The following is a 14,020-nucleotide window of genomic DNA, read 5'->3' on the forward strand; positions in this document are numbered from 1 at the left end:
GAAAATATTTTAGGCTTTGCAGACCATTTTGTCTCTGTTGCAACTACTCAACTCTGTGTAGCATGAACATAGACATAGATAATATGTAAGGAAATGAATCATGACCATGTCTCAATAAAACTTTATTTATAGGCACTGAATTTTGAATTTAATATAATTTTCACATCATGAAATATTCTAATTCTGATTTTTTTAAAGTTGTTTGAAAACATAAAGCCATTCTTAGCTCTTGAGCCTTTAAATAAACAGGCAGTGGGCCAGATTTGGCCCACAGCCTGTAGTTTGCTGATCCCTGTTACAGATGAATCTCAAAAACATTATGCTGAGTGAAAGAAGCCAAATACAAATTAACACAGATACTGTATGTATACTGTGTGATTCCATTTATATGAAATTCTATACCATGCAAACTCATCTATAATGACAGAAAACCTAGGGCCAGGGGTCAAAGGGAATTGAGTGCATAGGGGTGCTAGGGAACTTTTGCAGGTGATAGAAATGTTCTGTATTTTAATTGTGGTGGAGGTTCAGAGGTATACATATTTGTCAAAACCCACTGAACTGTACACGTAATATGAATGTATTTGATTGTATGTAAAACATACTTCAATAAAGTTGATAAAAGATATCAGAGTGCATCAACTGTAGTAAGGGTAATCATTGTTTCTGAAACTTCTCTTCCAGTTATGTATATATAGATACATGCAGTGACTGAATTGAACTCATCCTCTTCTACCCCAAATTCCTCAACATTCCTCATCCCAGTAAAGGCACCATAATCCACCCAGTAGTTCAAGCCAGGAACCCTGGTATCTCTCTCTCATACACACAAACTTCCTCTTCCCTAGTCACTTTCAATCACTGTTGCCACCTATACCTCCTAAATATCTCCTAAAGCTGTCTACAAATCTATCTCTGTTGCCACACCTTGAGTACTGCCATTATATAAGTGATCTCTGTAGCCACACAGAACCCAGAGTGTAACTGAGCCTATGGGGCCTTCCCAGGATAGACCCTTCCCCTATATCCTCTGCTGTAGCTCCTCTCTGAAGTACCCAGATAATAGTATCTCATGCATATCTCCAGAGTTTTTCAGATGCTAAAAACCACCACCTTGGGACTTCCCTGGCAGTCCAGTGGTTAAGACTCCGTGCTCCCAATGCAGGCGGCACAGGTTCATCCCTGGATGGGGAACTAAGATCCCGCATGCTGAGTGGCATGGCCAAAAACAAAAACCAAAAAACTCACCACCAAATGGAAGAAATTAATTACTTGCTGATCATGAGCACATAGCCCCCAGATCTACTGATGCCTCAGGATAGATATAGATAATTTTAACCCCTGTGACACCTCCCTGCTACCTCACCATCAACGGATCAGAGAACTGTGCACAAGCTGATCACATACCCTGGGATGCCCCTCCTCACTTTGCCTTTAAAAAGGCTTTGCTGAAACCCTGCAAGGAATTCAGGGGCGCGGTGGGGGTGGGGGGGCATGAGCCATCCGTTCTCCTAGCTTGGCCCTGCAATAAACCTTTCTCTGCTCCAAACTCTGACGTTGAGGTTTTTTGGCCTCACTGTGCTTCAGGCACTTTAACTTGTGTTCGGTAACAACAGTAGTCTGTTAAACAGAGAAACTGGATCCTCTGCTTATAAGCCTTCCGTTGATGATAGAATAAAGCGTGCATCCTTCACATGGCCCACAAGTGTGGTATGAACCCTTTCTACCTCTTCGGTCTTGGCTGTCATTCTTTGGGGAATGTCTTATGTACATATAGGCACCTATAGGCCCCTATGTCTCTCTTTTAATGTACTTAGCATAACTGTAATTAATTAGTTATTTAATGTCTTCCCCCCAAAAGACTATATAAATGCCATTTCTGCAGAGATGGAGTCTGTCTTTAATGTTATTTTGTCCCCAGTGACTAGCAGGTAGGCTCTAAAAAGTATTTGTGGAGTGAATGGATGAATGAATGAATGATGAATCTACATACTGGCATGATGTGCAGATTTTATTCCTAAACATTTCCATTATTTTCAATCTGGTTTTAATGGGTATCACATCTTAAAAAAACTTCACAGTCCAAGTGGCGATTTTACTTCCCAAGTCTAGCCAGGTCAGTGTCTAGGATGCAGTGGGGGTTCAATGAATGAATACTGAATGCATTGATTCAACAAGTACTTTCTGAGAGTCCACTATACGCCAGGCAGTATTCTAGGAATAGGGGATACCATGATTAAGAGATTGTCTCTGCATTTGCAGATCTTACATTCTTTTGGAATGGGGTGATAAAAAATGGCTCTATAATATATTAATTTGTTGTAAGTATCATAAGGAAAATTAAGCAGGATAAAAGAATGGAGAGTAAATTATAAATGAATCCATGCCTCAGGCCGTAAATTTGAAATCTTTGTTCTAAAACATTGAAAATATTTGTTCAGTGATAACTAGCTGGAAATAGAAGAAAATTAAGCAAAGCCAACTTACTACCATCAACAATTTACTAATTTTCAAGACCTTGAGGAAGGCGTTTCTGTTGATTTCTGTTACTTAAAGGACTTTTCTTTGATGTTTGAGCACCTCTGGTAATTTACACTCTACCATCATCTAATTATCCCTGGAGCAGGATTGGGTGTGATGTCTTGGAAAATCTGAAGCAGATATGTTAACATTGATACAGCCATATGAAAAAAATTTTGCTAACATTTTAAACTATGATTTAATTTATGCTTAAGACTTTCTTCTAAGGACTTCCCTGGTGGTCCAGTGGGAAGACTCTGTGCTCCCAATGCAGGGGGCCTGGGTTCGATCCCTGGTTGGGAAACTAGATCCCGCATGCATGCTGCAACTAAGAGTTCGCATGCTGCAACTAAAAAAAGATCCCGTATGCTGCAACTAAAGATCCCACATACCGCAACGAGATCCTGCAACTGAGACCCAGCACAGCCAAAATTTTAAAAATAAATAAAATACTTTCTTCTAAGTAGGATTTTAGAGTATACTCAAATTTTAGGTGATGCTGTAAAAAGGTGAAATAGTATAAAAAGGTGATTTCACCTTTCATTTGTTTCAGATTTATTTATATTTTATGAAAGAATTCAGCCTTCTCTAAAACTGTGTACCCCAAAAGAATGAGCAAAGACATTAACAGACGATATAAGAAAAGAAAAACATGTGCAGATGCTCAATTAACATGAAAAAGTGTCAACATTACTAGTGATTAAAAAAATGCAAAATTCAAGTGAGTTTTTTTGCCTATTAAATTAACAATTTTTTTTTTTGCTTTTAATAATAACATCTACGGTTTATTAGAGTAGGAGAGAAGAAGTACTCTCATGCATTACTGGTTGAATTTCAAATTGTTATAAACCTTTTATAGGTTTCAATTATATTCAACTGAATGCAATTTGGCATTCAGTAATAACAACCAAAAAAGCCTAAAATATACGTATCTTTTGTCCGCAAAATTCTGCTCCCAGAAATTTAAACTAAAGACATCAAGTTAAAGACTTTACTATAAGAATGTCATATCAGCATTGTTTATATTGGTGAAACATTTTAAACAATCTGTATATTCAATAATATAATAAAAAATTGGTTAAGTTATGGTAAACTTGGTCAAAACACACCTTCACAAACAATGATGTAGATAACCTATTTATTGATATGGAAAGATGATATGTAGTTAACTCAAAAAGATATCTAAGAAAATAGCATGTATAACATTAAATAGTACTTGTGCTAGTTATTAATTTGTAATCTCCTGGCTCCAAATCCATTCTTTTTGCCTGCTCTCTAAAAATGGATCTGGGCCCTTTAAATATTTCTCCTTTGCCAGCTGGCACAATGTTAAATTTTATCAGTAGAGGGCGCGGGAGAGACATTGCAGGAGGAAAGGGGTTTGCTCCCAGGTTCTTGCTGGTGGGCTTCTCCCGTGCCCTGCGAAGCTTCCCCCGGATGTAAGGAAAAACTTACTCCTCCTGTGTCTCCTCTACTCTCGACACCCTACTACAACCCTACTTCACTTCTACCAGATGTGCGGGTTTCCACTCATCAAGCAGTTCTGTAACATCAGCTGGGTGTCCTAAATTTAACTCAATTTTGACACTATCTACCTGGGGAGAGTGTCTGATCTCATAGGTTAGGGTCTCACTCCCACGAGACTTCCTCCCACTTCAGACGCCAATCACAAGTCCAGGTTGTTACCTGTGTTTCTGACCAACTGGATATAGATCAGAGGTTCCACAGCCTCCTCACTGGGTTCGATTAATTTGCTAGAGTGGCTTACAGAACTCAGAGAAACAGTTTTCTCGCTAGATCACCAGTTTATTATAAAAGGATATAACTCAGGAACAACCAGATGGAAGAGATGCACAGGGCAGGGTATGTGGGAAGGGGTTCGGAGCTTCCATGTCCTCTCTGGGGGCCACTCTTCCCCAAATCTCCACACGTTCACCAACCTGGAAGCTCTCTGAACCCCATCATCTTGGGGTTCTATGGAGGCTTCTTTACAAAGGCGCAGTTGATTAAACCCTTGTCCACTGGTGATTGCTTCAATCTCCAGTCCCCAGCCTGCATCCCCAACCCTCTAATGATGAGATCAGTTTCCCCTGGCAACAAGTCCACCCTTAGAAGCTTTCCAAAAGTTACCGCAATAACATAAATTCAGGTGTGGTTGAAAGGGGCTTGCTATGAACAACAAGACACTCCTTTCAGTTCGAGGACTCAGAAGCTATTTCAGGCAGAGTACAAAACTGTGGACCAAATACTACAACAAAATGATGCTCCCATTGCTCTTATCACTCAGGAAATTCCAAGCATTTTAGGAACTCTGTACCAAAAACAGGACACAGACCAAATAAATATTTCTTATTATAAATCACTGTATCAAACCCTGGTACCCACTCTGGTGGTTTTGTAGCCGAGTACCTCCAATGAGTTCCCACAACAGTTTACCCTAGAGAGCAGATCTCCAGCGAATTCCACCGGCTGTCAGGGCATTAGAGCAACTGACTTCTTTGTCATTCGGTGAGACGGGGCTGTACCCTCCCAATAAGATCAGGATTTCAGCCCTAGAGGGTAGGGAGGGTTCTTCTTGGGTGTTTTATCTCAGTCCTAGTGGTAGTGGCTGGTCCTTATGTTTGCTATTTCTATACTCTTTAGGGTTCTCTTATTATTCAATCCCTCATCATTCCAATTCCCTGTTAATAATTCTTTATACAGTCGATAATCATTATTTGGTGATTCCATATTTGCAAATTCACCTACTTGCTAAATTTTTTTTGGAACCCCAAAATCAATACTCCTAATGCTTTTGCCGTCATTTGAAGACATTCACATGCTCAGAGCAGCAAAAAATTTGAATCTCCCAGCTTGCACGTTCCCAGCTACAGTCAAACAAGGTGATGCTTGGCCTTTTTGTTGTGTCTCTCATACTGCAAGCAAGTGTCCTTTTCACAGTCTATTCCCACATTTTTTGAGCTTTTTGTCAGGAATTTCACTGTTTTAAATGGCCCTCGAGTTTAGTTCTGCAGTGCTCATAGTAACTTTATAGAATGTACCTACTTCAAGTAATAAGAATCGACTGTATTAAACTTTCCCTGTTCTAATTACAATGTGATTTCTCCCTCCTGATTGGATCATACAGAGTACTAAAATCATCTCTAAACCATTATTCCACTAATTAGTTATTTCTTCCACATACTAGTAGAGTCACACATTTTCTATAGTAACTGAAGTTTCAGAGGTTCAAAAAAGCATAATTGGAGAAGAAAACTCTCTGAAATTAATTCCACCTTTTATGTGGGAATTCTTAATCATTTGCATATTTGAATATGCAAGATCTTTAAAGCTACCTCTAATGTTGGGTTTTTCATAATTTCAGATTTTTTATTTTATCTCTTCTTTATGTATTTTAGAACTTAAAAAGGTATTTCTTTTCTCAAAGCTTAACAATGAAAAAATTAATGAAATAAATTTAATTGGCTGCTTTATTATCCCACACCAATGTGGGCAGAATAGTTTCTTAAAATAAAGCTGGCGAAAACAGAGTTCCTGAACACTCTACTTTGAATATTTCTTCCAAATGGCACATTTTCAAAGCACCAAGTCAAAGGTGGAATCTCTGATGGCCACCATCCCTCTTAAGAAATCTGTTGCCACATTTTCGTACTCTATTGGGGGCAGGATAGAAGGATGGGGAAGTGTTCCAAACTTCTAAACAAGAGCAAAGGACGGGTATAATTCTCACCTTAGTACTTTGTTTTAGTTCCAATGTTAAGATGGTCTGAAAATGACCATATGGAACCAAGCACCTTTCACACAATTGGTGCCAACGTCAAGGGCATAACAGTTGCCTAGGTCATAGAGGCAGAATTCTTAGGCATGGTTTTTCCACAGCAGAGCTGAAATGTAATGATTTCATGAAGGAATTGTTTAATATCATTTCTGTTAACAGGAAAAATTAAGGCTCTGGTGGGAACTAGGCTTGTATCTTCTTTCTAATAACCTCCCCTCCTGACCTTTTCCAGCTGAGCACCCATTCTTTCTCTCCCGTGCACATTCAGATAGGGAGTCAGCAGTGGTGGTGCCTCCTACCCCCACCTCCATCATTTCAATCCCACACACTGGAACTCATCCAAATAAAAATAATTTTTGAAAAAGAAAATCATATTAACATTTGCATAAAGCATAGCTCTTTTTATTCATTTGTAGCCACACTAAACAAAAACCTTGTGTTTACTGGGCATGCCCAGCTTCAAATCAAAGTACCCTCTTCCATTCAGATCAAAGCTGGAGAAATTCCATTAAGAATGAAGGGTTCTGGAATGAAGGGGTGGGTGGGTGAGAAAATCTTGAAACAAGGAGGATTAGATAAGGGTTTTTATTGCCAACCTCACTTCAGGTGACAAGGAGGAAGACAGTTGCTTCAGTTTCTGGCTCTGTACTCACACCCTCAGAGACAATTGATATCTCAGAGGTGATATTGAAGGGGCTGGAGGAACTTCCATGAGCTTTTTTGAAGGTCATGACTGTTTTTGAAGCTGATTGCTTCCTCCGTTCATTGGAAAACAGACCTGTTGGTCTTGGAGCCTGTTAAGAGTAGTAGCCTTTTGTTTGTCAGTAGAAGTTTCCAGATTAGCAAGAGAAGGTAGAAGATTTTAGACACTGCAGCCCACTTGGTGGTTCTTATTAAGCCCCCGTTCATTTAAATAAAATGAAATAATAATGGTTACAAATAAGCTTCATTGTAATCATCTTAATGTATGTTTAATGTGATCCTTAGTTGTAAATTGAAGCTCAGTTCCCACGTCAGTACTTTATTCCCTGCTGAAAAAGCTCTTAACAAAACACCTCGTTTCCGTTTTAACACAGAACTATGTTCTCTGGTTATCCCCCAGTGTTCAGAGATATTAATGTCGCATAAATGTGTTGTCTCATTATTGCCAGAGGGCTCTGAATCACGGCTTGCACAGATGATGAAGCATCAATGTAATGAATTAATCTTAGAGCATCTCTTCCCTTTGAAGGCCAAGCAGGTTCTTTAGCATCTTTACTGAATTAGATTGTCTTTAACTACTGCATTTTTTGTTGCTTTTAAGAAGAGACAAATATACAGCAATAGTCGTAAAACCATCTCAGCCTTCGAAGTATTCATTTCTCTTTCTTTCAATTCCCATTAAGTAAATACATTGAGCTGCTTGATAAAGATCACCATAGATTTTGGAGGATATTTGCCTCTACAGATTGTTACCAATCCCCAGCCTCACTGGCTTTCTGTGAGGAGAAAATGAATTCATGTAGTAAAGTGCTTAGTAGAAAATTGACACCTGCAGTGGGCTCTACAAAAATGTCAGTCCCATCCCTTTGGAGTTGCCAAATTTAGCAAAATAAATTTTAAAAATACAGGATGCCCTTGGGACTCCCCTGGCGGTCCAGTGGTTAGGATTCGAAGCTTTCACTGCAGGGGGCACGGGTTTGCTCCCTAGTCAGGGAACTAAAATCCTGCATGCTGTGAGGCCAAAAAAGAAAAAAAAAGAAAAATATAGGATGCCCAATTCACTTCAAATTTCAGATGAACAGGGAAAATTTTTTTAGTGTGCCCCAAATATTGCACTGGGACATACTTACACCAAGAAGTTATTCTTTGTTCATAGGAAATTCAAAGTTAACTTGGCACCCTATATTTTACCTGGAAACCCTAATCCTTCCCCCCACCCTACTTTCCTGCAATTTTCTCCAATTTTGCTCTATTTTTCTCTCTAAAAGCTTTGGTTAAGGGTATTGTGTAGGAATCATTAGGGAGATTTTCTTTTTTTCATAATGAAGACCACAATTTTCTCTAATTTAGGCAGGAATTAGCTTTTTGGGTTTTTTTTTTAAGCACTGCAAATACAAATCCTTCCCACAAGCTCATAGTTTAGTGCCTGGCACATAATTGTGCGCCAATGAATATTGATCAACTGAATGAATGAATGAAAGATTGCCTGGAAAAACCAATGGTCCTGATCTCAGTGTGCTGAGAAACGGATAGTTTGATTTCAGCTAATGTGATCAATTGCTGTTAGAGGAGATCAAAAAGATTACAGAGAAGAAAGGCATGAATAATGGCCCTCCAAAGATGTCCATGTCTTAATCCACAAAACCTGTGAATATGCTATTTTACATGGCAAAAGGGACTTTATAGATGACTCTTAAGATAAGTATCGTGAGACATGGAAATTACCCTGCATTATCCAGGTAGGCTGAATGTAATCATAAGGGTCCTTCTAAGAGGGAGGGCAGGTGGGCCAGAGTCAGAAAAGACTATATGACAATGGAAAGACAGAGAGAAAGATTGGAAGATGCTATGCTGCTGACTTTGAAGGAAGGGGCCATCCAGGAATGCCAGGGGGCCTCTAGAAGCTGGAAAAGGTAAGGAGATGGATTCTCTTCTAGGGCCTCTGGAGGGAATGCAGCCCATGGACCCGTTTTTTTTTCTTTGGCTGCGCTGCGTAGCATGTAGGATCTTAGTTTCCCAACCAGGGATCCCTGCAGTGGAAGTGTGGAGTCTTAACCACTGGACTGCCAGGGAAGTCCCCATGGACCCATTTTAGACTTCTGACCTCCAAACCTCTGAGGACAACAAATTTGTGGCAACTTGTCACAGCAACAATGGGAAAATAATACAAGGGGAATGAATGTAAGTAATAAACAAAGAAAGGTGCGCGCTAGGAGGCTGCTTAGCTGGGACAAGTCTGACAGAAAGATTTGCTTGGGACCAGTAACAAGCACAAGGAGAGGGGAGGGATGAGAATCAGCAATATGGGCAGATAGAATGGGTCAAAGAACACAGAAATTGGCAGATTCCCAAGAACTGAAGAGAATGGGTGTATTAATCTGCCCTAGGGCTGTCAGAACAAAATACCACAGACAAAGTGGGTTAAAAAATGTATTTTCTCCAGTTCTCCGGGCTAGAAGTCCAAGGTCAAGGTGTCAGCTGGTTTGGTTTCTTCTGAGGCCTCTCCCCTTGGCTTGCAGGTGGCCTCCCTCTCACCATGTCCTCACATGATCTTTCCTCTGTGCATGCACTGCCCTCGTGTCTCTTTGTGTGTCCAAATTTCCTCTTCTTATTAGGACACCAGTCAGATTGGATTAGGGCCCATCCTAAGGGCCTCATTTAAAAAAATTTTTTTAATTAATTAATTTTTGGCTGCGTTGGGTCTTCGTTGCTGCGCGCAGTCTTTCTCTAGTTGCGGCGAGCGGGGGCTACTCTTCTTTGCGGTGCGCAGGCTTCTCATTGAGGTGGCTTCTCTTGTTGTGGAACATGGGCTCTAGGTGCGAGGGCTTCGGTAGTTGTGGCACGCGGGCTCAGTAGTTGTGGCTTGCAGGCTCTAGAGCACAGGCTCAGTAGTTGTGGCGCAGGGGATTAGTTGCTCCACGGCATGTGGGTTCTTCCCGGACCAGGGCTTGAACCCGTGTCCCCTGCATTGGCAGGTGGATTCTTAACCACTGCACCACCAGGGAAGTCCCAGGGCCTCATTTTTAACTTAATCACCTCTTTAAAGGTTTTATCTCCAAATACAGTCATATTCTGAGGTACCGGGTGTTAGGGCTTCAACATATGAAATTTGGAGGGACACAATGCAGCCCGTAACAATAAGGTTGTTGACAAACTGAGGAACAATCTACAATACAACTGATTAGTGCCCCAGATTGGAGACTAAGGTGATCTATGACAATTCAGTACAAGGCAAAGTGATCCAGAATTGAAAGCCAGTCCTTGAAAAAGGACTTTAGTGGGACAATTGGCAATAGTTTGAATAAGGTCTGTAGATTGGGTAGCAGTATTACATCAGTCATTCTGAAAATTGTACTATGGTTATGTAAGATGTCAATATTTGGGGAAGCTTGGTTGAAGAATATATGGGAACTCTGTACTATTTTTGCAAGTTTTCAGAAAGTCTGGAATTATTTCAAAATGAAAAGTTAAAAATCAAAAAATTAATAATTAACTAAAATAGGGTAAACGAATAGAAGAGAGAGGGAGAAAATGAGAATGGAATTGGGTGTGACAATGAAGGAAGGAAAAATAGAGGAAAAGAAGCAAAGAGAAACTGATTTCCATGAGGTCAGAGGTTACATCTGCTGTTTGGGTTTCCAGTGACCCCCTGCTTCTGGGAGCTCAGCGTATGATTTGGGAGGTAATATTCATTGAGGCACAGACTCTGAAGAGAAAGCAGTAGCCCCATTGAATCCCACCTCACATTCATGAAAGGCCTCAAAGTTTAACTTCTGACGTTGTCTCCAAAGACTGTTACATAGTCATTGTGTGTGTCGAAAGTGTGAATTCCTTGTTATGTTAAGACATTTAAAATACACTGCCATCTTGGTAACTGACTTTCGGTATTCCCCCCACACCACTTTTTCCCCCCAATTTTCCCCTTCTTTTTTAACCTTTTTTGGTTCGTTTTGAGATATAATTCACATACCATACAATTCACCATTTTAAAGTGTAATTAGGGACTTCCCTGGTGGCGCAGTGGTTAAGAATCCGCCTGCCAATGCAGGGGACACGGGTTCCAGCTGTGGTCCGCAGAGCAACTAAGCCCGTGGGCCACAACTACTGAGCCCACGCGCCACAACTACTGAAGCCCGTGAGCCTAGAGCCGGTGCTCCCCAACAAGAGAAGCCACCGCAAGGAGAAGCCCACGCACCACAACGAAGAGTAGCCCCCGCTCGCCGCAACTAGAGAAAGCCTGCGCGCAGCAACGAAGACCCAACGCAGCCAAAAATAAATAAATAAATTAATTAATTAAAAAAAAAAGTGTCATTAATGGTTTTCCGTGCAACCGTTACCACTATCTAATTATACAATAGTTCATCACCCCAAAAAAGAATCCCACACCCGGTTAGCAGTCACTTCGCATCCCCCCCATCGCCCAGCCCCTTAAGTCTGTAAGGATTTGCCTCTCTGGACATGACTTGTAAGGCGATCATGCATATGCGGACCAGCAGTATTTCAAAAGCTCAGCCTCCAGGATCGCCAGTGGCCACGGGATTGGTCGGTGCAGTTGGGTGTGCGCGAGGCGCCCAATCGCCTTCGAGCGTGGAGAGGAGGCAGGTGCAGGTGGCGGGAGGCGGTGCGCCGGGGGCTGGGGGCAGAGGGCGGAGGCCGGGGCGTAGGGGGCAGGGGGCGGTGGGCGTGGCCCGGAGCTGGCGGCGGTCGCTGGCCGGCGCCCAGGGCACGGGCATGGCGGGCGGGTGGCGGGAGCTCCTGCGCACCGCCCGGCGCTACCCTTGGCCCACGAACGTGCTGCTCTACGCCGCGCTCTTCTCAGCCGGCGACGCGCTGCAGCAGCGGCTGCGGGGCGGCCCTGCCGACTGGCGGCAGACGCGGCACGTGGCCACCGTGGCCGTGGCCTTCCACGCAAACTTCAACTACGTGTGGCTGCGCCTGCTGGAGCGCGCGCTGCCGGGGCGCGCGCCGCGCGCCGTCCTGGCCAAGGTGCTGTGCGACCAGGCGTTCGGCGGGCCGGTGTACGTCTCTGCCTTCTACTTCGGTGAGTAGCCGGGCCAGGCACCTGGGGGCCGGAACTGGGGGACGGAGGCGGATACGGAATTGGGGGACGAGAGGCAGGGGTCGGGGTTTCAAGGGGCTGGGAGCGGGCAGGAGCCTGGGGCTCTGGGGGCCGGGGACCGGGGCTGGAATCCTGGGGTGGGGGCCAGGGTTCAGGGGACTGGGAGGGTCTGGACGAGGGCCGGAGGTCGAGGTGCGAGGGTCGAGAAGTCTGGGGACTGTGGATTAACAGGATTGAGGGGAAAGAAATTGAGGGGCGGTTGCCGGAGAGGCCAGGGATTAGGGGGCCAGGGTCGCAGTTCGGACGCTGGGTTGCCCGTAGTCTGGGGCTGGAGGTTTCAGGGGGCCTGGGGCGTACGTAGGCCGGAAGTGGGGAGGCAGGGCTGGGGATCCATTTTCCCCTGATAAAGGTCCACGGGAACGTCGAGGAGACCCCAGCTTGCTACCATGTCAGCTGTGAGCCCCGTGACCACGTTGTGGGGCGGGGCCGGTCCTGCTCCTGGGAAGATCCACCCGGGGGCTAGGGGCCTCCTTTCCACTGGCGGGATACTCCTTTCCAACATACAAACAAAAGGTGAGGGGATTCAGGATGGTGCGGGCAGAGCCGGTGGAATCTGAGGTGCCGCCCGGTTCCCCTCAAAATGTGTGCTCAGGGCGGTAGTCCTGCTTTTGTAACAAGATTTCCCTGAAGGGGGTCCCATCCGCATATCAAAACCCACAGAAAATGTCAGGAGACCTCGGACCCCTGCCATGAGAGGTCTCTGTACCTGTGAGGGTCTGGGGCGTCCCCTCCTCAAAAAGTCCACCCTGGAGCCTGAGGGCCTGACTTTGGGAACCTTTCTTAGCGCCCTAAATTCTAAAAACAACGGCAAGGGCTCTGTGGCCTTCATCTTCATAGCGTTTTCTATTGCTTGGAAGGGAGTGGGCAGGGGAGGGGCACCCAATCCCCTAAGAAAACTCAAGGGTCCTGGGCCTGGCCTTGGCATTGGGGATCACAGATCCCCCAAGGAGTCTTGTCAGTGGCTGTTGGTGCTTTCTTCTAAACCGTGTTGAAGTGGTCAAGTCACCACTTTGAAGGAACCTACACTGCCCCATGGATCTTATTTTGGGGGCCAGAGTCACTCACAAACTCCACAGGAAACATGCCTGATGCAGTGCCAACCACATGGCCCATGGGGTCAGTGAGGTCAGGGGATAGAGGACCTGAGAGCAGGAGCTGCCTGATTTATCAGAAGATCTGTGCCTGATCCCAGCGCGTGACTTCCAGGCCAGATTGGCAGACAGGTTCCTCATGCCTGTTACTGCAGTGCCCTTGTACCCTGGTGATGGGATGGAGGGTTGGGGGCTGCTGGCGTTTGGGAGTCAGATTCCCATCTAATCCTCAAACAACCCAGTGAGGCAGGTATTGTTATTCCCATGTTACAGACAGGGAAACCGAGGCTCAAAGGGATAAACGACCTGCCCAAAAGCAACACAATCCATGTCATGGTCTTCATCTCCCTGAGGGATGTCAGCGTTCCTGAAACCAGAAAGATGCTGCAGTCACAGGGCTGCTGGGGCCTGTGGTTCAAGCCCGAGGCCCCTGAAACCGATTCCTGCCCACATTGCTTCTTTGTTTTGCATTTCAGATTTCTGGGCCCTGTTTCCCTCTCCTCATGTTAAACTGAAGGGGGAATGGTGGGAAGGGGGTGGGTTGGATGTTTGTTCAAGGCACCTCAGACTTGGAAATTGCCTGTATCAGATGATCCTTTGTGCTGGGGCTGCCTTGGGAGCTAGAATAGTTGTGATTAAAAGGTCTGGCTCGGAATCCACACCTGGGTTGGACTTAGATCACTGTCAACCTCTCTGAGCTCTTTTCCTCCTCTGCAACTCGACCATCCCTAGCTGAGGGTTAGGAGGGTCAGATGAAAGACAACACGTCAAGTGCTTAGCCCTTAATTAGTGCTGGGTAAGTGGAATACT

General features: G+C 44.2%; 1 protein-coding gene across 4 annotated transcripts in view; it reads left to right on the forward strand.

Annotated features, from left to right (window-relative positions):
• The first annotated feature begins 11,724 nt into the window (after positions 1-11,724).
• The window catches only part of LOC133104311 (bMERB domain-containing protein 1), a 165,002-nt gene continuing 162,706 nt past the window's right edge, over positions 11,725-14,020 (forward strand). For all 4 annotated transcript variants that reach the window (XM_061209974.1, XM_061209973.1, XM_061209975.1 and 1 more), the window contains exon 1: positions 11,725-12,041. In XM_061209974.1, the coding sequence (XP_061065957.1) occupies positions 11,732-12,041 (310 nt within the window). In that variant the 5' untranslated portion in view covers positions 11,725-11,731. The remainder of the gene's footprint in view (positions 12,042-14,020) is intronic.

This window comes from Eubalaena glacialis, chromosome 13 (genome assembly GCF_028564815.1).
Source record: "Eubalaena glacialis isolate mEubGla1 chromosome 13, mEubGla1.1.hap2.+ XY, whole genome shotgun sequence".
Taxonomy (NCBI): Eukaryota; Metazoa; Chordata; class Mammalia; order Artiodactyla; family Balaenidae; genus Eubalaena; species Eubalaena glacialis.